Source organism: Catharus ustulatus, chromosome 3 (assembly GCF_009819885.2).
Source record: "Catharus ustulatus isolate bCatUst1 chromosome 3, bCatUst1.pri.v2, whole genome shotgun sequence".
Taxonomy (NCBI): Eukaryota; Metazoa; Chordata; class Aves; order Passeriformes; family Turdidae; genus Catharus; species Catharus ustulatus.
This window is the reverse complement of record NC_046223.1, coordinates 44,661,383-44,687,667: the sequence shown is the minus strand read 5'-3', so window position 1 is coordinate 44,687,667 and position 26,285 is coordinate 44,661,383. Positions and strand designations below refer to the sequence as shown.

The window sequence follows — 26,285 nt, the reverse complement described above, 5'->3', positions numbered from 1 at the left end:
TCTTTGAGGGCAGTGCCAGAATCTGGTCTGGATTCTATAAAGCACCTAATATGCTTAATACTATAAAAGGTCAGGTTTGTTTTCTTTTTGTTTCTTTCAATTTTCAGTAAACTCACTGAACAACCAAGTAAGCAGCAGTTTAAGTAGACAGACATATGTGTCTTGTCAACAGGAAGTTTCTCTTGCATAACTTCTCTGGCAGTCCTGGAAAGCTAAATGCGGGTGCCTTTTTCCTCACTCAAAATTAACAGTCAGGAAAAAAAAGTGAACCCGTAAAGAGAAATCATTTCTGAGAAAGGAGATTCCAGAAAGGCAGATGATTTTCAGCACGCAGAGCTGCCCTTGTGAAACATCTGCTATGACGTAGTCCTGCCCTGGCTGCAGACCAAGCGTATCAATAGCTCCATAGAGTAATGGGATAAGAAATGGGAAAATTGCCATTGCTTGTTTAGCAGCTTGTTTTGCTGATAAATGTCTGTCACTTTTCAAATAGCTACAGTGCAATTGTTTTTTTGGGGAAAATATTTCCTTGAGCAGGAGGTTTGCAGGCCATTAGCTACTTCCCATCTCTGCTGGTGTTTCAATATCCCCCACATACACTTTGCTCCTTATTAGAAATTATTCACAGCTTTTGCTTACGGGCAGGCAGCGTGAAGTTTAGAAATCATGTCTGCCATTACAAAAATTTCTCTTGCCTTACCAAAATTTTAAATCTCAAAACCAGTATGTACTTGTTGAAAGAGCATATACTTCTAAAGCTTGCTAGAGGAAAAAAAGTACTCTTTTTAGACATCTGTAGTTTTACAATAATGAATGACTGACTGTATAAAAACAGGAGCTGACTAAAGTGGTGGCCACTGTGTGCTCATTCCATGGCTAGAGGCAGAATGTCACTGAGCCAAGCAGTGCAATGTGCTGGAATTCATCTCATCCCTTTTCAAACTGTGCCACGAACATTTTTTAATTCCCCCTGATAGCTGCTAGGACAGACAAGAGACAGACCTCTGTTTAATATCATACACTATGTCTAACAGTATCTGCTTTCACTTCACACACTTGCACTAAACAAGCAGTGACTTGCAGTAAATTTAGCGTGCCAAAAGAGACACAACCGCACTGTAGCTGTACCAACTGAAATGCTAGGTGTATACATCCCAGGGAGGGAGTGACACCCCAAAACTACTCCTTTTTAACAACTAGCCTCCTTTCTTTCCCCTCCTCTCATCAGGAAAAAAATAAAAAAGGCAGAAAGAAAAGGTGAGATGTAGAAACACGGATACTGTTGCAGATTTGTTCCAGGGATGTACTTGCTTTGTCATCTGAATCCTTTGCATTTTTTTCTGTCAAGAGATTCACATGAAGTTTCTATCCTAACTAGTTTTAGGACACCACAGAATAAAATTAAGGGAGAAAAAAAAAATCAGCATTAGAAAGTAACCATGGAAGTATGAATATAGGAATGGAGCAAAACTTCTAAGTGAAGACCTTCACAGTGGGAAACTGCACCATAATTTACCACTTGGACTGACAGGCAAAAGGACCAACAGAGACAGTGACTACTTTTCAGGATTTATTGTAAAAAATAGTATTAAACAATAGGAAAAATGCCACTCCTTGTTTAACCCACCACATATTGCTTTATGTGGAAACAATGGAAAAATTTGACAGAAATGTATTTACCCATTCCTATCCATATATCAGATGATTCCAGCTACTCAGGACATGCTCATGGGAAAAATATTGGCAGTATCACAGCATATGGAAGTGGAAATAAAAAACATGCAGTATTTTCAATTGCAGTTGGGAGGCCTATTTCCTGGAGTCTAGAGATCATGTTGTTTTATCTGTATCCCTCTAGCATTATGTACATTATCATAACTTCAGACACCAGCAAAAAGCCCTGATTTTTTGCCAACAGTGACATACCCTCCTCAAAGATAAATGTGGAAACCAGAATGCCTGCCTTACTTCTGTTTGCAATTTCCTTTCCATAGGAACACGCACATGATACAGTTCCTGTTAACACACATTTAAAGTTTGGCTAGCCCTTTTTCACTTATACCAGTTCAGTCCCACTGGAGGTCCTCAGGGCAGCACAAACAATGGAGAACAGACTTCCAGCACCACAATGCGTTTATTCTGGCCAAAAGCTGCTTGTCCTAAGACCAAATTGCATATTTCGTATGACAATTTCTTTTGTCTACAAAGAGAAATATGTCAGTTCTGCATTAAACTGCATTACAAAAAATGTAAAACAATACTTTCCACAGTTATTTTCTGTGGATTCCCTAGCTCATCTCAAAATTGTGAAGTACCAGTGTTAGCTCAGAGCTCAGTTTTAACAGAGACCCAAAATAACGGGTGACAATAGTATTAACTTGGTGCAATTAGCTTCATTATCAATTGGCAAAAAGTTGACTTAGTTTCATACTTTAAAGCACTAATCAGAGAAAACTTGAATTACATGGCACTGTTGAGACCACCCCAGTTTCAAGTCAAGGGATGCACTTCCACTACAGGTGCATTGTTGTAGGTATGAGTACAGAACCCAAATACTCAGAAAATGGGTCAGCAGAAACCTATGGATAATGCTAAATAAGAGCACCTAACCATTTTTTTTTCCACTGCTGTGCTTGAAGAAAACTTGTACCAACAACAGTTTGAGGTGAGTCACACAAATGACAGTCACTGGAGTAGAGTGCAGTGGAAATTTTGGTCAGCCTGAAAGAAGATACAATGGAGCAAGCAATACAGGAAATTCCATACCAAGAGGCCAAAGTCAAACATTTTTTCTCTTGCACATCATAGAAAGTATTTTTGGTTACAAACAACCACTGCAAACAGCTTTCCCATAGATAAAACTAAAAACGTCTCTACCTAAAAAGCTCTGAGAAGGGTTAAAACCCCACAAACCATAACTAAAGAGCTTTCTCTTCTCTTCTGAGTAGCAAGAGCCTCCTGATTTTAAGGAAGCCCCTCCTCTTGGTCAATCAATTCTGTTTTGGTGGAGAACACATCAGCCAACATGTGCTTTGGGATTTCGGACCCCCGTACTTTCAACGTGTAGCAAGCATTCTCTACTTTTGCCAGACTCTGTTTCAAGGTATAGAGCTTCTTTGAGACTTCGTAAGGTCCGGTGTTGCCGATGAAAGTAAAGCCATCGTAAATCTGACGCAAGAACTGGCTCAGTTCGAAGGGCGTGTCTATGTCCCCGTTCCCAACGCTGCTGATGCACAGCCGCATCAGCTCTCCCGTCAGATCAGCCACTCCCAGCAGGTAATCCACAGGTGTTACCTTCAGGCTCCACGTGTGGGGCTGGTTATCATGGGAATTGGAGGTCTGGGGACAGAGTGGAACAAAGTCCAGTACAGAAAACTGTGAGAAAGTCATCCGTAATGGTTCAACCACACACTAGCTCATCCAACATAACTGGAAATTTAAAACATTCTGGAAAATTAAATTGTGCGGCACTTCCACATGGTCTGACTTCAGAAGTACTAATCTCCTTCCAGCATATAAGCAGGTAACAGTCAGTCCAAAGTTAGCAAATCAGTCAAAAATAGTCTGCATTATAAAAACAAATAATGTAATTTCACACTAGTATCTTGAATTTCAAAATATTTCTACAAGTAGCCATAGTATTCTCAGATCTGTTTTATCAAATGAGCCCATTAAAATAGCAAACAAAAATCTTCATGAAGCAAATCCATTACAAAGTTACCCATTTGCTCTAATATCCAAGTTTCCAATACTTTTTATTGCCATAATATTGGTAACATGGGAGACAGTGCGGGTTTCTTCCTGTTCACTTTTTCCCATAATATGCTATCTACCCAAACTGACAAATCTGGTCAGAGGCGTGCAAACTGGGGTTAACAACTTCATAGTTGTTACCTCTGGTAAAAACAAATGAATTTAAGCTAAAAATCAAGCTTCTCTGCAAATATCATACCAAGACAATAAAGAAAGAATTAGAAGTGTTTTACAGGAGAATCTCTTCAGTAGAAGCAGACTCAGGAATTCATGTAAAGGAGCATTACTGCACACTGCACCTCAACTGCTTGTGCACTTCTGTAGATTGCTACCAAATCACTGCTGCCCCCTGCCAACGATCAAACTGCACCCTGTTTACCATGTTTGGTGACAGCAGTTTGTCCCTATGAGCCATTTAGGGCAGGATAGGGTAAGGTAGGAGTACAGGAAAGTCAAGAAACAGCAGATGTGGTATTAGGGCTAAGGTATGATGGGGACACCAGCTTGTCCTGTGAAAGGAATCAGCTCCAGGAGAGTTACAAATGATGCAGCTAAGACATATGCACAAGGCAAATACAGTGCCTCCAGTGACTAGCTCAATATCAGCAATAAGACTTCAGTCATGGAGTTCATCCTGCCTTGGATTTGTTTGTGTCCCCCAACTTCTACAACATCACTATACACCAGAATGTCTTACAGACAGTCTCAGGTACTAAAAATCCCCCTGCTACATTTGTTAGTTAGCATTCCACTGTCCTGGATCTTTTGCCGTATCAGAAATAGTTCAGTTTGCTCTGAATAAAAAGGATGTGAAATTTATAAACTTGTATCCCATGGATTTAGTTTACTACTTATCAGAATAAAAGACATGTTGTGAACAAGTGAGTCAAAGCCCACATGTATATCTAATCTCCTTCCACTAACCGGCCTTATTTAATCAGATGCCAAAAATGTGACTAAGCCCTCTCGCTGCATTTCCATCCCAGAAAGTTGTTTGTCAACTGAGAAAAGAAAAACTTTTACCATGTTTGTTGTTTCTTCTCTGTCTTCTGCTGTAAATATTAGTTGTTTGTTGATCTCTTCAACACTGATCAAAGATCGTGTTTTGATAAAATACTGAAACGAAACTGCCTCAACATATTCTTGAAGGCCTGCAAAAACAGCAGAAGTAAGCTCATGCTTCAAACTTTTCAGCAATGATCCATACTCACAATTATTTTATTTTTTTTAAATTTTTTAAGTGAGATTATTTGAAGGTTACCAGCAAAAATTGAAAACCAACATAATCCAGAAATAACATTGAAACATATTCTAACATAGTATGTTTCTGAAGTATGAAAGTCAGACCAAGCACACAGACAAACATGTTCAAGTTTTTAGTCCATCGGCATTTTTCATGCAGAACCTTCTGTAATTTCAACATAAAGCATCATGGTATTCTCAGAAACACACTCAAGATCAGCTCCCCACAATGTTCCCATGGGCTCATAGTCAGACCAGTATTGTTTAATACCTGCATCAATGTCATAGAGTGGGATCAAATGTACCCTCAGCAAATCTGCAGATGACACTGAGCTGAGTGGTGCAGCTGACACACCTGAAGGATGGGATGCCATGCAAAGGCACAAGGACAAGCTTGAGAAGTTGGGCCCATGGAAATCCCATGCAGTTAAACAAGACCAAGTGCAAGGTGCTGCACCTGGGTCAGGGATCCCCAGTATAATCACAGGCTGGGTGATGAACAGATCAAGAGCAGCCCTGCCCAGGAGGACTTGTAGTAGATACTTGTTTAAAACTGAACTTCCCTCTTCTCTGTTCTTCGAAAATCAGGCTCCTTAAAATATGCAGGTTTGGTGAAATTCATGTGCAAGACAAAGTATCTGTTGTTACAAATCACTCCAGATCAAATAAATAAACAAATAAACAAACCAGACAGGACTGTGAGGTCCAATAAGAAGACCAACAGATGATCCTGCTTCGGCAGAAGGATTGGACTAGGTCATCTCTAGAGGTCCCTTCCAACCCTAACTGTTCTGTGATTCTATGAATATATGCTCTGTCCAAAAGAGCATATATTCTATGAATAGCTGGTCTGTCCAAAAGAAGTTACACTCTAAAATTAAGGCATGCAGGGGGACAAAAGGAGTTGGTGTGTTGGAAAGGGAATAAAGGATGGGATAACAAATGCAGCTTGTACCAATTTGTATGCCATCTACTGCTAGCTGCCACAATTATCTCTCACTACCTACTTCGAAGATGATGGTTTTATTATGCATTGCAGCAAAGGTGAGATCTAAAAAAAAAAAAAAAAGTTTGAATATTCAGAGAGATTTCACAGGTCGTCAGTTTATCCTTATGTGCAGAGAGCAGATTGGGGGAAGCATGTGAGCAAAGTTCATAAACAGAAAGTTGAAGCTGGCACTGCTGGTGGAAAAAAAGGCAGAAACAAAGCTGGAACAAACAGCCACGGCAGTACTAAGCTAAAAAAAGTTGTAGAGACAAAGTCAATGCCTGTGTATATCTGACCCATGAACAGAGAAAGCCCAAAGAGGACATTAAAGGAAAAGACACATAACAGAGATGCTTCTAGCAGAGATATTCTGAGCCATTTTAAGGGGATGACTTCACTTCAAGAGAAGCAAACAGGTATCATGCTGCAAGAGGGCCAGGATTAGACAATAGCTTTGTTGGTGAGAAAATGAGGATGTAACCAAGGGTACCAGAAGTAGAATCCTGTTTCCATTAGAATAATCTTAATACTCTCAATGGACCTGTAAAGTACCAGGACCTCACCTTATAGGAATATGCAGGAAGAAGCAAATTTAGACTTCACCTGGATCAAAGAAATAGTCTAAATCAAAAAGACGAGAACATAGATTTGAATAACAGATGAGTGTGGAAATATTAAAAAAAAAAAACTAGACATAACCTCAAGGAGTAGGATGCTTTCCATGTTACAATCATAAAAGCATGATAAGTGACCTGCATCTTTTTTTTTTCCTTTTAAATACATTCAAGCAGAAGCAATTCAGAATGCCAATTCCTTTACAGTACTCTACAGCAGCCTTGGGAAAAGCAGAACAAATATGCAGCAACCAAACTCATACTCAACAATGCTGTTCACAAACCAGAACACAAACAGGGAGCTGGCAAGGCCAATTAAACACCATAATTTAATCAACAGAATTCAGGTAAAGCATTCTGAGCACAAGCAATAGAAAAACACCAGATAAAGCTACTCAGGATCTTTCAAGATAAATAACTTCAGAGGTTGCAGAGAGGTAGATTTCATCACTCACTCTCTCCCTGACTTACCTTCTGATGTAACAAGACCAGTAATCTATTACGAAATTTTGGCTTTTTCTGTGGATAAACTGTGAACTACCAGATACAGCAGCACTCAACATGACAACATCTGTGAGACTCTCCCTCTGCTATCTGTGGAGAAGACTATCACATAAGAAAAATCAACTTGGCATTTTCCACAGCTCTCCGAGAGACCAAATCATCCCTCAAACTTTTTGGTAAACAATTTTCTCAATCAGTCAGATCTCCCACTTTCAACTCACTCCACTTAACTACTTCACACATGTTTTGTCCTTTTCCACTGTAAGTGTTTGACTGCTCTGCTCTTGTATGCACTTTTTTATATGGGCATTTTTGTATGTATGTACACACATAGATCTTTGCTTCCTCCTGCCATCCCACCCTAGTTGACATGTTCCAGCCTTGTGCTCCTTCCTTTTGTTTAACACCACTACGTGAATGTTGCACACAGTCTCTTTGCCATTTACTGTCACCTTCTCACAATTAGGGAATCTATCTCCCACTGTTTAATAAGCCTTACAAAACTCTATTAAAGTAACCATCACAAACAGACTGGTAAAACAACCTGTTGATTACTCCTTTGCAAAAAACATTATTTTTTTTTTTTTTTAGCAAGTCCTTCTTCCAGAAGTAGCTACAATATGACATTTCAATGACCCAAGATCTTGAAATAAGGTATTTCAATGTGCAGGTAGAAGGATGTTTAAACATGTTATGTTTTAGCTTAATGGTAGGACATCCGCTATTTTCAGAAAAAAATTCCCAAGGCGAAAAACCCCATCCCATTTCACTACACCATCCAACAATACCTTTCCCCTTATGCTCTTGTTTTGGATTTATTCCAAAATTGGCTTATTTATGGATTGAGCTGCCAGTAATGGAATAGTTTTTAAGACTGCCTTTTATAGGTCTGGATTTTTTTGTAGTACAAGGACAAAAATATCAATTAAAAACACTGTATTATTTTTGCTAGTACCTCTTAAAATTACAGATGTAAAGTAAAAAATTAACTGTTTTCCTTAACTACATATGCAGCTCTAAGAAGACAAAGTAGCTTCCCTAAGAAACTTAGCAATAAATTAGGTTTCTTAAATGAAAAATAGTTTTTTTAAGTCATTGGAGCACCCAATCCAAGAGTCAAATGAATGCATAAGACAGAGGAAAAGCGAGTTCTATTTAAAGAATGAGTAAATAATTGAAATTACTTATTTGCAGGAGACATATTAGGGTAAACAGAACTAATTCGACCTGAGATGTGCATATATCCATGCATGCATGGAAGCTTCAACCCAGAATGACAGATCAAATAAGAGATGAAAGTTTCTTCCTAAAATTTTGGTTACTTCATTTCCTCCTTTAAATCTTAATTCAACAGCTACAAAAGAGGTTGAAAAGGATTTCACACTTCTCAGCTGTTAAGGTTAGCAAGGCCAGTGCCACCTGCCATCTTCCCAAATAAGCTGCTTCTCTCCCTGTTTCTTCTCAAACTCATTTTCTTTCTCATCCTTTGTCGGGTTTCTCTCTATCTTTTTTGTTTAGAGAGGAGCCTGTGCTGATGGTTAGGACATAAGCAGATAGACACAAGCCTGTACTCTCTCACCCAGCTCCTCCCCTAAGCCGTGCAGCAGGAATCACAGGCAAAGAGCAGACACTAGAAAGATGGTAGGAAGATATACTCAGCAAGTTTTTTCCAGGATCACTTCATGAAGGGTGGGGCACATTATTTACAGGGCGAGTCATGTGAAACTACCCACTTGCTGATTCATTACAAAACCAAAACAGCACTGACAAGGCTCTATCTTATCCTCATGTTTAGGATGGCAAGTTACACTGTCATTTAAAAAACCCAAACAAACACAGTAAAAACATCCCTCCTCTCTCCTTCCCCCCAAAACCAAAGAAATTAACAACAACAACAAAAAAAAAACCTCCACCACCAAAACGTAGAAATCCCTGCCATAACACAGAAAAAAAAAAAGTCATATTCTTGTGGAAATCCCAAACACAGAAATAATTCTACAGAATATGGGGAACATGGTAAACTTGTTTCTAGGAACATATGGATGAGTGAAGGGGAGAACAAATGAATTAAGCAATTAACCAGGTACAACATCAATTGAAACAAGTACACACAGTAAGTTTAGCAGTACTAAAATGAAAACTAAATCCAGTGTCCTATTAAAATGAAGCTGGTAATTCACAGCTTAATCTACTCCTTTAAATTTCGCTGCATACTTGACAATGATTCCTAAGATTAAAAGGTCTTTTTCTGGGCAGATGGGGTAAAAACTTGAACCGAGGCTATGAAACAACCATAAAATTTTGTTGATTGTGAGCATGAAGTCAAAGGTTAATTTTATAACATACACCGAAAGAGGATAAAGCCAGCTCTCCTCACAGACAGGAATGCTCTTGACATCCTGTTGCGAAAATGGCTTAAAAGAGTAATTCCAATCAGGGATGGATTTTACAAAACACAAATAACAATACTAGAACAAAGTCTATATGAGTTATGTATTTGGAAAAAAACATATTTCTATTCACTGAGTAATAATCCAAAAGCCAAGTAGGTTTACTATTATATCAGTAAGGAACATAATGTAAATTTCGTCTATAAAGCCATGAATGCTTTGTTCATTTGTCTGTTGCTACTTTACATATCCACAACCCTCAAAAAGTTCTGTTATCTGTGTTGAAGTGATATATTTCAGACACTGAAGTGTTAATATTGTTTGCACTTTGTTTAAAGTTGAATACACACCAAATTCAGGGAAAAAGGTAATACCAAGATTAGTCAGTTTTCCCAAAAAGCCCAGAAACAAATGTAAGTTCCCTATCAGACAGGTGCCTGTGAGAGTTAGTTAAATTATTTCTCCAAACAGGCACAAAAACCCTTCAAAAACTGCAAACTATTTTAATCTCTCATTGCAGAGAACAGGTAATCAGGCCTTTTTTAAAATTGTTATTAAAAACACGTGGACATATGACAAATGATAGGGGTTTTTGCAGATGAATAATTGTGGGTGAGAAATTCACAGACTTTTATTTTGCTTCTGCTTGTGGAGCTGAGGGATGTACCATGGTTACTTTTGTAATCAAGGTTTTTGTTCTGGAATTTGGAGTTTTATTCCAACTCACCAGCCCCAAATGTAGTCATTCTGAAGAGCAACCAAGGTTACACATGAGTTTTAAAAAACTATTCCTATGACAAATAGTCCTCCTGACCTCTTTGACTACCCCCAATTGCCTTCATAATTAATACAGAGTTTTAAAAGTCATTCAGTCAGATGGCAAATTTTACACAACTGACAGCCTTGAGGGCAAGTGTTCAAGATACCAAAGAAAGGAAGCTCTGACTCAGCCAGGATGTTCCATGATCAAAGAAAGAGCACCTAACACAACACAGCTTCTGCAGTTCAAAACACAGTGAAAGTTCTTTTTAAGGTGATGCTGCTTCCATGCAACAGACCCAACTCACAAGCGCATCAGAACAAATAGTGGCCATTTATCCGCATAAACACAGATCTGTGAGATTGCACAAAGGTACTTCACCACTTGCCAATCTTTACTTCTCCCCACGTGACTGCAAAACAAAAACCGAACCACAATATGCTATCCCGGTTGTTTCTTGGAATGGAGTTCCTCTATGACACATTCTCCTGTGTGATTTTAAATAAATAAACAAAAAAGCTTCCTAGGTCCTTTTTTTTAGCTTCTCTTATGTTCCAGCTGCACTTGGTTCCTGCAAAAGCTGGAGAGATATTAGTCTGTGAATGACTAATGTCAATAGCTCAGGGTTGAAAAAAATTCCTGAGCCAGAGCACAAAGTCTCCTCCATTTGCCAGCCATGAAAGTGAATTAGAAGACAAACTGAATTAAAAGACAAACAATGTCAGGTTGTCATGTAAGTAACTGCAGAATTTGTTATAATAGTACAGCAGGACTTTAGGACAGTTGGGTCTTAAGTTAGAAGCAGGAGAGGACAATCTGTGATCATGCTGACCCACAGCACCCATTTTTAAAAGACTACATAGCTTCTCCTATGGACTTCTGCTGCTCTGAATGGCTCCTGCTGAATTTACATCTCACTCAGGGATGAGCTCATAATCAAGTCTCACATAGTGCATGCCTAGTTTGTTCCTGTCAGAGTTTGCATTCATGTTTGCAGGTTTGTTTTAATTATTGTGTATGGACATACAAAACCTGCAGCAGAAAATACAAAGTGAGAGGCTTTGAAGGTTTTTTTTCCTTTTCCTTGGAAGAACCTAGGAAAAAGGCATGAAGCAAAAATAAGAAAAGGGAAGTAAAATGCAATGAACTGAAGGTATCAAATTTCAAATAGGCAACTTGCAGAATGAAAAACCAAACCAGTTTGACCACATGGGGATATGAGTACAGAGAAACACAGAAAGCAACAAAACAGAAAAAAATAAATTAACACAATTATATCTGACAACCATAAGCTTATTCACTGCAAATGCTGTTAATTTTCCAGTATAATCAGGAAACTTTGTTTCCATTTCTGGCATTTTACCCCTCACCTACAACAGCAAGAGATTAATTCTTCAGTTACATCCTGTTCCTGTGTTACTGTGTTTTCCCACCATCTTGCATAAACCTGATTGCTTCCTTCAGGGTCAGCTTTCCTTTCAAGTTTTAGGTGTATTTAGGTCTTATCCTGGGTGAGACATTTACAATTCATGATACCTTCTTCCTGCAGTACAAAGCTTTTCCTTTCTATTACCAACCTAAAATTAAATATGCCATCTATTTTAATTTCAGTTTTTAAGCTCTCTCAAGAAAAAAAGCAGGTGTTCCTGATATGCAAAACAGTATATTGATATTATATCCTTGCTATTATGTAGCTTGATATTATTTCATAAATACACGTGTGTTTACAAAGGTAGAACAATCTGGGTATGCTATTTCCATATTTTGAGTTAAAAAGTTAAGAAAAAAAAATCCAAACAAACACCAAAACAAGCCATGTAAACACAGAAATCATTATGTGGACAGCTTCTTTAATTTGCATTCTAATTAAATCCTTCATACACAATACCCAAAAACATGTTATAATCAATAATCTAAAGCTGGCCTGCTTGGACAGACCCCATTCAGCCCCATAGCATTTCTCACAGCATCCTGTCTGATGGTCCAATATACTGCATTTGAAAAGTGACATTCTAGTGCAACTGAAGTATTTCCTTTCATCCACACAGACTTAACTAGCTTGGTCCAATCGAGCAATGCAGTTTGTTGCAATATCTTACATGCCTAAAGTGACTCTAAATGGCATAAGGCAGGAGACAGAAATAAGCTCCATTATATCAATCTCTCAGAACACAAACAGTGCCTGCACAAGATAAATGATGTGTTAGACTGCGTCAGTGCTGAACTTTTACTCAGAATTTCCTGCATCATCATCAGCAGAAGCAGTCACAGAGCAATAGTTTTGACAAGGTGCTGACATTTTACAGCCTCATCATCTAATCCTATTGAGAGCAAGTGCAGACATGATAAACAGCTAATGAGCTTCCCTGTGCACACCACTCCACTTGCCACTGCTGCAAGCACAGGCACACAGCAAAGGTCAGCCAACAGTGCTTCGTTTGCATCTACCATCATCACTCCATGCCACTCCCCTTAAGAAGCTCCAGAAGAATTATAGGCTCCCCATTCAATATTTTGTCTTAAGAGGCAAAAACCTCAGTAAAGTCTTTAATTAGCTAGAGATTTCATTTAACAAAGTCATGTTAAAAAGGTACTCCATTCAATCCCACACAGTGCCAACTAATCGAGCAGTCCTTAATTTTCCCTCCTCATACACAAGTTTTGCATTTATGCAGAGTAGATTTAGAACATGCTTTGAATAATTACATACATCCTAACATGGAATCATAGAATATTTCAGGTTCAACTTCAGTATTTTAGGATCAACTGAGTCCAGCCACTAACCCAACACTACCAAGTCCATCACTAAACCATGTCTCTAAGGGCCAAATCTATGTCTTTTAAACACATCCAGGGATGGTGACTCCATCACTCTCCTGGGAAGCCTGTTCCAATGCTTGACAACCCTTCCCATGATTAAATTTTTCTTAATATACTATATATGCCTCCCCTAGAGTGACTTGAGGCCGTTTCCTCATGTCCCATTTCTTGTTACATTGGAGAAGAGACCACCCCCCAGCTGGTTACACTCTCCTTTCAGACAGCTGTTAAGAGCAATGAGGTCCCTCCTGAGTCTCCTCTTCTCCCAGCTAAACCTCCAGCTCCTTCAGCCACTCCTCAGCAGACTTGTGCTCCAAACCCTTCACTTGTTCCACTGCCCTTCTCTGAACACACTCCAGCACCTCAATGTCTTTCTTGTAGTGATGGGTCCAAAACAGGACACACAACTTGAGCTGCAGCCAGTGCTGAATGCAGGGTGACGATCACTGCCCTGGTCCTGCTGGCCACACTGCTGGTGATAGAGCCCAGAATGCCACTGGCCTTCTTGGTTACCTGCGCACGTACTGGAGGATCATGTTCAGCTGCTGTCAACCAGAAACTCCAGGTCCTTTTCCAGTGGGCAGTTTTCCAGTTATTCTTCCCCCAGCCTGCAGCACAGCATGGGGTTATTGTAGCCAAAGGGTAGGACACTACATATGTGGTAGAGCGCTTCTTTCTTTAAGTTCTGTACAGATCTTTTCTGTACACTGTTGGTATTTCCCTCAGTAGTTGAGAGTTAAATACATATATATATGAATACTCAGACACACACACACATATATATATACAAATTAAAAAGTTCTGAAAAAATTTCTTCCTTCCTTTCATAAATCCATACAATCTTTTTCAGTCCTCTTCTTGCATAGTGTCTCTCAACAATTTTAGAGAAAGAGTACATATTTCCTCACAGGATATATAAGGTATACACACTGTAAAGTGGGCCAAAGGAGCAGGAATTCTATATTACAAATAGTAAAGCTTTAAAAATATCAACAAAGCAGAACATTCTAACATAACAAATGAAGAGCTCTGCATTAAAAAAAGACTTCATTATTTCAGTATCTCTTTGTTTGCTTGTTTAATCATCCCCTGGGACAATCTGTACTGTTAAGAAACGTGTAGAAAACAGTCATCAGTTTTTGTTGTTGTTCAATTAGTGCTATACTCAGTGTTTGAGCTCATGCAAGTGTCCTTTGGGGAAACGTCCTGCGTGCCATTAGCACTATTCTTAATGAGGGAAAGCACGAAACTCCTTTAGTGCTCTGCCAGAATTGTTTTATCTTCAAGTCAAAAGAACAACTGCTTGGAGTAACCCCAAAAAAAGCATTTAACAATTACAAGTGGCAAACAATATTCCCAAGCATAATACTCAGAGCATTCTTCTATTTATAGGCTAACAGTTATTATACTGAATAAAATATGTATTAGGCAGCTTTATTATGCAGACAATCATGATTCCCCAGTTAAGGCTGCAACAGTGGTTTCCATGATAAGTTCCATTTTGAACCCTTTTACTCCTTCAGTGAGAGGTAGGGTGGGGAACAGGAGGATGTTTCATGTTTGGTTTCAAGACAAAGGAGAATATTTTTAGGAAGTTTGAGGTTAATTAGACATGCTGCTTTTGAGATATGGGACATAAGCATTTCTTTATTCTTTTTGGAAGAAAAAAGCAGTTTAATGGCAATGTTTTTGTTCATAAAAAGCTTTTTAACTAGTTCTCCAGAATTTCTTTAAACTACAAAATCAGAGTTGAAAACTAGGTTAAAGGAAGGTCAAGACTTACAGCTCTAGGAAATATATAAAGACAAAGGATCTAGCACTTTTCTTAGCTATGTTTATTCTCAAAGAGACATGCAAGCTTTTTCCACTGAAAAAAAGGCAAAGCAACAATTAAAGAACACTAGACTTAAAACCAAAACTAAAAGTAACATTCTTAACTCTTATCACTGTTCACTTCTCACTTACAGTTCTTCATAAATAGTGGCGGGCAAGTGGAATAAAACATTCCCTCTCCCAGCAGCTCTTCACCTAACTGTCCATTCTTCCTGCTTCTAGGTTTTCTATCTCAGTTTCATAATCCTGACATCAAGTATCTTCACATCTCTGACACCTTGATCCCAGCTTCATCACAATCAAGATCGACATGTCTAGAAGCCTGCATATTCCTTTTTTTGCCATCCCAATGACTAACTGGAAAGCAGAGGATTTAACAAAGGTAAGACTAAAGATCTGGCTGAAAGTTAGCATATTATACTTGTTATGCACAAGTTTTCTTAAAGTAAGAAAATTCTTTGACAATCTCACCCCAAGTCCCATGGTAAGCATTAAGGATGTGCTACCATACATGCAACTGTTTGCAGTTCTGGGTGTCACAATTTAAAAAGGATGTGAAGGTCCCTGAAGGCATCCAGAGGAGGGCAACAAAGCTGTGAAATGGTTGGAAGGAATGTCCTATAAGGAGCAGTTAAAGCTTTTGGGTTTGTGTAGTTTGGAGAAGACAAGGCTGAGGGGCAACTTCACTGCTCCCTACAAGTTCCTGAGGAGGGGAAGTGGAGAAGGTGGGGCTGATCTCCTGTCCCATCCAGTGACAGGATGTGTGGGAATGGCTCTAAGCTGCATCAGCAGAGGAATTCCTTTTGAAAAGGTGGTCAAACACAGGAACAGGCTTCCTAAAGAGGTGGTTGATGCCCCAAGCCTGTCAGTGTTTAGAAAAGGCATTTGGACAATGCTCTTAACAACTTGTTTTGACTTTTGGTCAGTCCTGAAGTGGTCATGCAGTGGCACTGGATGATCATTGTAGGCTCTTTCCATCTGAATTTGCTATTCTGTTCCAAAGGTTTTGCAGCTGTGGAGGCATTGAGTCATCATGCACATGCAATAGGTCTCTAACTTCCTTGGCTAAATACTTTGACTAACTAACCTCCCCTAGAGTAACTCATCCTGCTCTAAAACGGACAAATACACCTTAGTCATTTTAAGAGGCTGAGATTTACAACACTGGCAAAAACTATTAAAAATTCTGAACTGTTCCTGACAGAATACTTGCAGTTGTTTTCTAAACAGTTTATTCAGGTCTATTCTGGTATTGATGAGTACCTTTGTGCAAGTCAGAATTAAATTATGCAGGAAAATCAGTGTAGCTGACAGCGTGTATCTACCAAACACACAAAGCAAAGCTGAACAAAATATTTTTTCATTAATTTCTTTATTTTCAGATTGCTATGGCTAGCTTAAGTTTAGGTATCTTTCATGCAAAAAAGAAATCTAACTTTTGATTTCTGAAAATATATATTTTTTAAAGAAACAAAAACCAGCATTTTTTTTTACTAAGAGGAGAGAACCTCAATCTAGAAAACCAGCATGAGGTTTGCTTACTTGTTTGGTAAGAACATGGGTATACACAGAAGTTCTTGTGCAGTAACTTTCCATATGTCTGCTACATAGGTATACTCTCTTACGTGCAAGATGTGTGAATCTAATTCCAGAATTAGAATCTACTGCTTCCCAGTAGAACTAGAGGCAGGTAAGCCTCTTTGAATTTACTGCCACAAAGACACTTATCAAACAAAACAGAGACAGTTCAGGTGAGGCAGCTGATGCAGAGTAAGTGAGAATCTTGCTCAAATGGCACGGCTGATGGCTTGCACCAAGCAACACAAAGATCCGTGAGGCAGCAGACCTCAAACACTGCTGCTCTATACACAGCATTATATGACTCACATGGGACTACAAACTTCAGGGGTTATTCAAACAAACTTTACAGGTCACAATGAAGTTTTAAAAAACTTTTGTTCATAAAACTGAATGCAAGGTTTCTCAGTTTTTATAAGCAGTACTTAAAATGAAAATCAAAAGACATTTTCAGTGTGTTAAGATACTCATAATACACATAATACATAATGCTTTGAATAGTATTGTTCACAGTTTGAGATCATCTGTTAGTGTCAGCATTTTGAATTATCTCTTTTCCATATATCACTACAGTACTTGCCTATAAATAGCAGCAAGACACATACAGATTAAGTGGCTCTAAGGAAAACTACTAATATCTAATTTGAACAACCCGATGCATCACAGGCAAGAGGACTGTGGAATTAATCAGAGCCATTGAAGACTATCAGGGCAAGCTCCTGGTTCCAAACTGCTAAACTGAGACTCAAGACCTGTCTCACTCTTAAACTAAAGTTTGTGTAAGACATGAGTACAAGTTAACCTGAGCATTGTTTGTCTTGTAAATTGCATACACATATTTGCTGCTGGTTTATCAAATCAATCTTATGGACATTTTAAAACTGGGGCAAATCTTCAGCTCTCATCAGCTGAAGAAGTTTTGCCTAAACAAGGGAAGATATACACAATTACAAGTTGTTTAAAATTAGATTGATAAACACAAGACACTTTTATACCATGACTAATATGTCAAAGAAGCAGTTACATATTTTATTCGTGTGTTGCCACAATCAAGGTCTACCAATTTTAGGTAACATTCAGATTGTCAGCAAAGAATCAGCAAAGAAATATGGTTTAATAGCAAGAGTTGTGAACAAACTGGGATTTAATATCTCAAGAATGTTAGCAAAGACTGCTGTTTATAGAGGAGCAGAAAAAGATGCAACTGAAACATGCAAACTGGTTCAAGCTTGTAACAGAGAGGCAGAAGCACATTTTGAGCCTAGAAGAAAGAAAACGCTAATCTAAGGATTTAAATTAATTAACATTATCAGCTCAAAATCACTTTATCACTCAAAATGAATAATTTCACAAGACAGTTGCTCCCACTCTCCCCTTAGAAACTGTAACCCGTCAGGAGAGGCAAAAGCATGTGCTACATATATTTCTCTCAGTCAGAGCTGACCAGTCAGTACATTTGTTAGAATTACTGACAACTTCAGTTTAGGGCAGGATCCAAATTGTTCCAGTTGTAGCCACCCATTTACATCTTCCTTTAAACTGCAACGAAACTGTAGGACAGTAACTTCTCTAATACCAGAGCTAACTTTGCTAGAAACAAAGATTAACCTGAGTCCTGATTTATAACCACAGAAATGTAACAAATTCAGGCCTGCAGCATGAAGAGGAAGTATAGCTACATAAAGAGAAACTAAGTTTAGTTCAAAACTGCACACTTTTCCTATTTTCAAATTATTTACCTGGAGATATAGCTCTGTGGAACTGATACATGTCTTCTCCAATCAGTTCTTGTGCAACCTGCTTGATCTTCCGTCGGACAGCGTCTAGCTTGACCTCAGATTCACTTAATATTTCTTCCCCATTGGGAGCACTGCAATCATAAAACAAAAATTGTAAGAACAGTTTCCAGAACATGAACAAATAGTTAAAAAACCTTACACTTTTTCTTTTGCTAATCAATAAATTTTAACTGGCTTCAATAAAAAGCAAAACTTATACTAGAATGAGAAACAGGTAACTTTCAACGATACCTAGTGCAGATTCAGAAATTCTGTAGATTCTTACCAAGAAAATAATCAACCAGCGAGAGTTCTGGTAGCATGATATTTATTCAAGACTACAGTCATGATTATTGTTTAAGAAAAAGGAGAAACACATACAAAGGCTTCCAAAAACATCCCAGAAAATTAGCAGTATTTACAGAAGTCCTTCAGCTTCCTAAAAAAAAAAAAAAATTAATATTTTGCAATACTTGTCAGTATTGCAAAATACAATACACTATGTACTTCTACATGTGGTTTTTTTTTTAAGGAAGTAGTTATGGACTATGCTGTTCAGGAACAGCTGAAATATCTGATTCACAACCACAACATATACTTGGCATTTAAAGTTTAGTTTATCTAATTTCCTTTAAACTTTCTCCTCCCTTGAGCCCAAATAATCCCCATGGTATATTAGTTTACAGTCTCTTTAAGGAAGTACTGATTAATTGGTCTCAAGAAAACATTTAAAAGCAAACAGTAAAATTTACTGAAATTAAAGCCACAATAACTGTGAAAAGCAAGGGAGAAGGAAATACAAAATACAGAATGGAAAACTTCAACTCTCACAAAACCAAGAATGCCTTATATAACAGGAATCTAAATTCAGAGTAATGAGGAGTTCTTTGTTGTTGTTCTTTCCTCCACAAGTTCCCAGCTACCTAGCCCCTGCAGTGGGAGTAAGTTATTTACAGTCCGGGCTGTAGAGGATACTGGAACTATCACAGTACCTCTTTGCAGAAGAAAACCAAGTTAAAGAGCAGGCAACTTCATAATCTCCATTTATAACTACCTATAACTAGTTACTACTTTAACATAAATATATTGATAGGTAACAAAACATAAATCAAGATAAATGAAATTACAAAGAAAAGAAACAGGGAGAGCTGTTATAACATGCAAGACCAGTGTTTGTCACGTACAGCAAACACTTTATACAGCAGGCTATGCACAGCTTCAAATTTTCCTACTGCTCTTCTAGTTTGTCTCTGGCTTCCAAAGATTGCTTGAAGGCTCATGAGAACACAAAACACACAGAAGCTCAAAACTTCACATAGAAGCCTCTCCAGCTGTAGTATTTACATAAACAGACCCCAGGTCACCTCCTATTTGCATTGATGACCTCGGGTGGGGGTGCAACAACCAAAACAGTGACAGAACTGCCCGGGCAAGTAATGTGAAGGCAGGGCGCGTACTCCTCTCTCACAGCTTGCTGAAAGCTGGAAGGCTCTCATCTGCTGCTCACTCTGCTGCTCTACACTGGTTTAATAAACCAATAAAACCAACCCAGAAACCTGAACCAGCATCTTTTAATTTTCTAACTGGAGTGTGCATTCATTAGCTTGCATCCATCCATCTTTGTTTATGGGAAGTTAATTAAATTCCTCTCAACAGAACATTGCAGCTGCTACTCACAGACAGCACTGTAAGGCAGACTGTAGTTTCTATGAACACTTTCACACCCAACACAACCTACCTGGCAAACCTGTGGAGCAGAAATATCGTTCTTTTGCTTTCGATCGTTATATCCCGACTGAGCTTCACGAGTCGTTCGTATTTATCGTGCCTGGTGTCAAGCTCCAGTTGGAATGCTGCAGAGTCAATTGTTAAAGCAGAAGCTCAATTATCACAAGAGCACAGTGCAGGGGAAGAGAATAGTACCTGTACTGCACTAACTCCTTACAGACCCCACCAGCCTTGTCCCTTGGCACCTTTCCCCAGGACGGGCTGTCCTTGCGTGGAGCATGGCTGCAGATGCCATCACTGCCCATCATCTGCCAGAGCTGCAAAATTCATCATTAGCTCTACCCTTGTTTAGTCTGGTTTAAGTAGCTATTAATCCTGATGATGCCTTAAAGCAGACTAAACAATTTTTAAGGTAAAACATTTGGTTTTGCTAATAAAATCTATTCCACAATACTGCTGTTCTGGAAACACACTGAAAATTTCATCCCAATTCAGCAAGACAAATCAAAAAATAAAACCCCACAACCATTTGTTATTAAGATTCACCAGTGCCTAAACCAATCAAAAAGCACTTGGCTAAGGCACATATACTGTTTGAAATGCACCATTTAGTTATAAGAAAAGGTGCATTTCACATCCCAACTAGACTTGGCCAAAAGTTGAGTATTTTGATATCCCTAAGGACTAGTAGTACTAAAGAAAAGTGAGATCAATTATTTAAAATAAGATTCTGACTTGCTGATATTAGTTCTCTCTAACTACAATGAATACAGAGAAGAGAGCAAGTGTATCTGGTTTTGACAGTCAAACACTATGAATGTTTCATGAATACCATTAACATTTTATACACCATTATTCTAGTAAATAAATCACTAATAGATCATTACAAGAAATCTAACAAAATTCCTATATAAATGTCTGATCAAGTGCAAGAAGATGCATTAGATACATCAAGAGGTTACATTTTTAAAGGGTCTGACAAGTGAATAACCTTTAAAAAAGCACAGCAGTCCACTGGCAAGTGAGCTTTAGATAACACTAAAAAAATAGTTCTGTATTTCTCATTGCCTTGGTAAAATCTTGGTCCTTCTCATTTTGTTCTGTTCTTCCCAATCTTATTCTGAAACTCTAAGGTAAGTCACAAATGTTCCCACTGATATTTTAATTCTTATACATGTCTGTTTGGTGTGTCTCTCACAAATTCTGAGAGTGAATTCCACCCCTGAATTATCATCAAGAAATTTTCCCTCAGATCACAGTGACAGGAACTTGAGGAAGGGTGACTTTCCTTCACAGGATGACACAGATGACATTTCCAAGGACCTTTTACAAATGTCATATACTGGGAAATTCACTAGTCTGATCATCTGCAATATTAGCCCCCTATCTTTTCTGGATAGTTAGAATTTATGCTAGGTTTTAAACCCGTTAGAGACTACTGTGAAGTGCTTTATATTCTAAAGTAAACCAGACAGATACAGTAATGTTTAGCCTAACAAGATGCAAAAAAACCTACTGTATTCTGCTATCGCTTAAAATTGCAAAGGATGAGAAACTGGGGGCACTCCAAGCTAACACATCAAAACCACACAGTCATTTTCTACACACAATCAACTAATGTAATGTCTAATTTAGCACTGCAAGTAGACTCACGCTCTATTTACAATTTTGGTGGTGGTAAATCAGACCATTAAAAATGACACTTACTAAACTTTAACCTTACAAATCAAGGTAGCATACACTCTATCACTGACCTGTCATATTTAAAACATATTTTAAAAAAAAAGGTAACTCCTTGGGTTTTGACTATTTAGACCATTCTGTGATTCTTATGATTATTCTAGAAGATAATTTCTCATTACTGTTTTGGAAAACATTGGTGCAAATAGATCAATTTAAACACATCTTTCTTTCAAAGATTAAAAAGAGCAAAATGCGGACACCCATTTAAGGCCACACATTAACAAGGCAAACTTGGTTGTGTGAACAGGCCAGGGAATGAGGGGCTGAAGAGCAGAAATGGACCCTGGGGTCCTGGTCAATGGCAAGTTGAACAAGAGTCAGCAGTGCCCTGACAGTCAGCAGGGACAACCCTGTCCTGGGGGACATCAGGCACAGCATCACAGTCAGGCAAGGGAGGGGATTGTCCCACTCTGCTCTGCACTGGGATGGCCTTATCTCAAATATTGTGTGTGGGTTTTTGGGCAAAACAATATATAAAATGTCTTAAGATCTTAGAGAGCATCCGAAGGAGGGCAGTGAAGATGGTGAAGGGTCTGGAGGGGAAGCTGTATGAGCAGCAGTTGAGGTCACTCAGTCTGTTCAGCCTGGAGGAGACAGAGGGCAGACTTTCAACATACTCATGAGGGAAAGCAAGCAAAAGGGCAGCTACCTATCTCTTCACTCTGGTGACCAGTGACAGGACTCAAGGAGTAGCCTGAAGCTGAGTCAGGGGAGGTGTAGGTCAGGTATCAGGAAAGATTCTTCACCCAGAGGGTGGCTGGGCACTAGAACAGGATCCCCAGGGAAGTTGCTCACAGCAACACTCCTGTCTGAGTTCAAGAAATTACTGGACAATACTCTCAGACACAAGGTGTGATTCTTGGGATGTCCTGCACAGCGTCAGGAGTTCGACTCGATCATCCTGACAGATCAGTTCCAACTTAGCATAGTCCATGATTCTATGCTTAAGGTGTTTAGATTCATACAACATACACAGAAATAGTGCACAACTGGTTCACAATTTGCTGAATTATAACCACCTGGAGCATACCTTTTCCTAATGCTTCAGGCCTGACATGGAGACAAAGACCATCAGCATCTTTGTCTGGGGCAGTGCACTTGGTGCACTTTGTATTGCACTAAACATTTTTGCAATAAATACATAAAGTGGATCTTTGAAAAAACTTTGAAGAAACCATGTCCCTTAAATTCTTTCTGAAATTAACCAAACACGGATGAATGGATCTCATGAAAAGGGAGGGAAACAAGCTGTTTTGAAGTGGAAGTAATGGCAAGTTTATGACAAACTGATATTCATGACGGTGAAAAGTTAAAGTTGAAAGTACAGTTGCTCTACTCAATTCAAGAGCAAGGGTATATACAATAAATAGTCAATATAAATGATAGAATGGTTTGGTTGAAAGAAGCCTCAAAGATCACCTAGTTCCAACCCCTCCTCCCACGGGCCAGGACACTTTCCACTAGATCAGGTTGCTCAAAGCCCCCTCCAACCTGGCCTTGAACACTCCCAGAGATGGGGCAGCCACAGCTTCTCTAGGCAAAGTTCAGGGGTCATGGTTAATCATCTGCCAAGCTGACTTACACAGAAAAATATTAACACCCATTTTTTAAAAACCCAGGAAGTTATATGACATTGAAGTACACATTAACCATCTAAAGCAGCCAGCCAGCTTATATTTCACCCTTCTTAGCTTCATAAAAATATGTGGCATGGGAAAGATTTTACAGCAAGAATTAATCTGTTCACCATTTCAAATCTCGTTCCTTCTTTAGTCAAGGCTTCTCATTTCTGAAGGTCAGCTTTGCTTTGCTGGGGGTTGTCTAACAAGAAATTCAAATTTACTGGAGTTTAAGTCTGGTTTGGTGAAAAATCCTATACAAACAATTTCGCTGAAGGGAAGTTTACACCTACCTATTTAAAGAATCACAAATATATGTTAATATTTAAAAGGCATTCAAAGTGAATAAAGTGACTATATGAAAGTCTGCATTAGTTAGTTGAAGTCTTTTTTTTTTAAAGTGCAGGTATAAACAACTGCCAACTCTTAAAACAATGCATCCAGACTTACATTTAAGTAGCTTAGTCATCTGTGCACTACAGCCAAGGTCAGAGGCTCCTCAGTTTTCCAAAGCTCACCCTCGCCTCCTGTTGCCCCTGTGGCTCAGATTTTATATTACATCACTGCAGATCCTACAGTTTTCTGCCACCAAAGGGCCCAGTCACCTTTTGCCTGGCTGAACATTTGTGCAGTTTGCTCAGCATGAAGTTCAGCACAAGTGAGGAGGGCAACAGGAAACAGCAGGTGGGATGGAAACCGGAGCAAGTCATGAACCAGGCAGAGCTATGCAAAATCCCACTCCCAAGGCTTCACTGCACAAAATGCAGAACACTAAACTCTAAAGGTATGGATATGAGTCCAACTAGTTTCAAGTTTCTCCCTTGGAAAGAGCTGGTTTATTCCACTAATAACTTCATAGCAATTTCTACACCACATTTTTAAAATCTGGTTTTCCAAATGTCTACTTACATTTAAAAGATGTCATCAAAGCTGAAGGTGGATTAACATTCTCTTTTTCTTCTCTTCTTTGGCCATGTGGAAAATTGTCATGCTTTCGTTTTCTGAACCCACCCGATCCTATTAAATAGCAGATAGACATGGAAAAAACTTTTTAAAATGTAATTTTGCCAGAGCATAAGGAGCACCAGAATGGTGTCTTTAGAACATTCCTGAAAGCAGTCATATTCTATAGGACAGAATAAGGTAACTGGATGAATCTTTAGTATCAACTGATATCAGCTTCACATTATCATGTTATTTTTTTTACCACATTGCCAGTGAAAATTAGAAAAAAAACATCCTTTTCAATGGATGAGTATGGCAGGAACCTAAGCCTTTTTTCTTTGTAAGGTCTTTGGGTCTTCACACCCTTTTTCTTGCTGTAAGCATATGGTTGCATGGAAATCCTTGTGTGAACAGGATTAGACCTTTCTTTTTCTTTCTTTTTTTCCTAACTATTTTACATATTCATCTTGAAATCAATCGATAAACCTGCAAGATTTCATTACTGTGATTTGTCACAGGTTTTCACCAACCAGAGAAAGAAGAAAGCCACAATTTAAGCAGACTACTCCTATTCAGATATATAGGTTTAGCTCCTGTAATGTAGCTTCTTAGACCCTTACACTCTGCCCATTAACCAATTTCTTCTCTGAATGTAGCTGCTCACTTCAACTGTTTCATGTACCTCTTCCTTAACCCTTCTTTTCAGACCCACACCCAAAACTCATCTCTTTTGGACCATGATTTACTCCGATTTACACCTGGTATTGTTTCTTCCTTTTATCCATCCTTCACCTTGGACTAACTCATTGTGTTACCCATGTGTCAATCACTCCTCCCCTTCTCTCCCTCCTTTTGGTGACAACTGGACACTGTTCCTAACAGAACACAAAACTTGGCAAACTTGAATGCAAGCATACCATCTGAATGCATGGAGTTCTCTCAATTTCCTTAAAGGAAGAACCAAGGGAACACTGGATTTTAAAATGTTGCTGCTTAATTGTTTATTATCCCAAACTAAAACCAGAAGTGAGCGTAGCTACTTTCTTAAGGAGAAAACTGAGAATAATTTTTTCCTTCTTTTCTGTTGGACATGAGTTCAGGGTTTTGTTTTCCCTATAGCAGTTGAAAACATTAAATGCATCCCCTGAAAGAGTACTGAAGGGAGGTCTGTGTGATTTTCGGTGGTGCCAAGCAATAAGGACAAGAGGCAACAGGCAGAAAGCGATGCCAGGAAGTTCCAGTCTTCCTGACTACCAGGGAGAACTCTACTGTGCAGGTGACTGAGCAGGTTGTCCTGAGAACTGTGGAGTCTCCCTCACTGGAGATGTTCAAGAACCATCTGGACACAATCCTGTGCCAGGTGCTCTGGGATGACCCTGCTTGAGCAGGGAGCTTGGAACCCTGTGGTTCCTTCTAGCCTGACCCGCTCTGTGATTCTGATTCTGTGATTGCCAGGGCTAAACCAACACACAGGCGGCAGAGCAAGCTGTGAAAAATATATATTTCACATATATATTCTGCTACATACATTATATTTTGTACACATATACACACACACATATCGTACTGAATAGTTAGCACAAGTGCTTTACAGGCCTCACGCACTCAGCTTCCCTCCGTGGCATCTGCTTTTCCACCCCCAGGGATGCAGACCCCTATAGCCACGATCCCTGGCGCACCGGCACAGTCCCAGCGGGAAGGCAGGGCACCCACGAAGGAAAGGTCTGTGACACCCGTGAAGGAGCGGCCTCTCCCCGTGCGAGTCTCACGACACGGCCGAAGGGGCCTCCCACCGCTTCCGCCGGTCCCAGCTCCTCACGCCTCAGTCTCCTGAGGGTGGGAAGGGAAGGAGAGGGGAGGGGAGGGAAGGAGACATCACCTTCCTTGCCGCTCATCCCGGTGCCGCCGCCGCGCAGCGCTCCCCCGGCAGCCCGCAGCCGCCCCGCGCGCCGCCAGGGCCCCGGCGCGCCGCCCCCCGCCACACCGGCGC

General features: G+C 39.3%; 1 protein-coding gene across 1 annotated transcript; it reads right to left on the bottom strand.

Annotated features, from left to right (window-relative positions):
- Window positions 1-1,557: 1,557 nt before the first annotated feature.
- TSNAX (translin associated factor X) lies at window positions 1,558-26,233 on the bottom strand. The gene is made up of 6 exons (XM_033053947.1): window positions 26,175-26,233; window positions 24,260-24,367; window positions 19,999-20,113; window positions 18,222-18,352; window positions 4,777-4,904; window positions 1,558-3,339 (listed from the first exon to the last, which is right to left on the bottom strand). Exons 1-6 carry the CDS (start codon window positions 26,188-26,190, stop codon window positions 2,965-2,967), a joined length of 873 nt encoding a protein of 290 aa, XP_032909838.1. The 5' UTR covers window positions 26,191-26,233; the 3' UTR covers window positions 1,558-2,964.
- Between the last annotated feature and the right edge of the window lie 52 nt (window positions 26,234-26,285).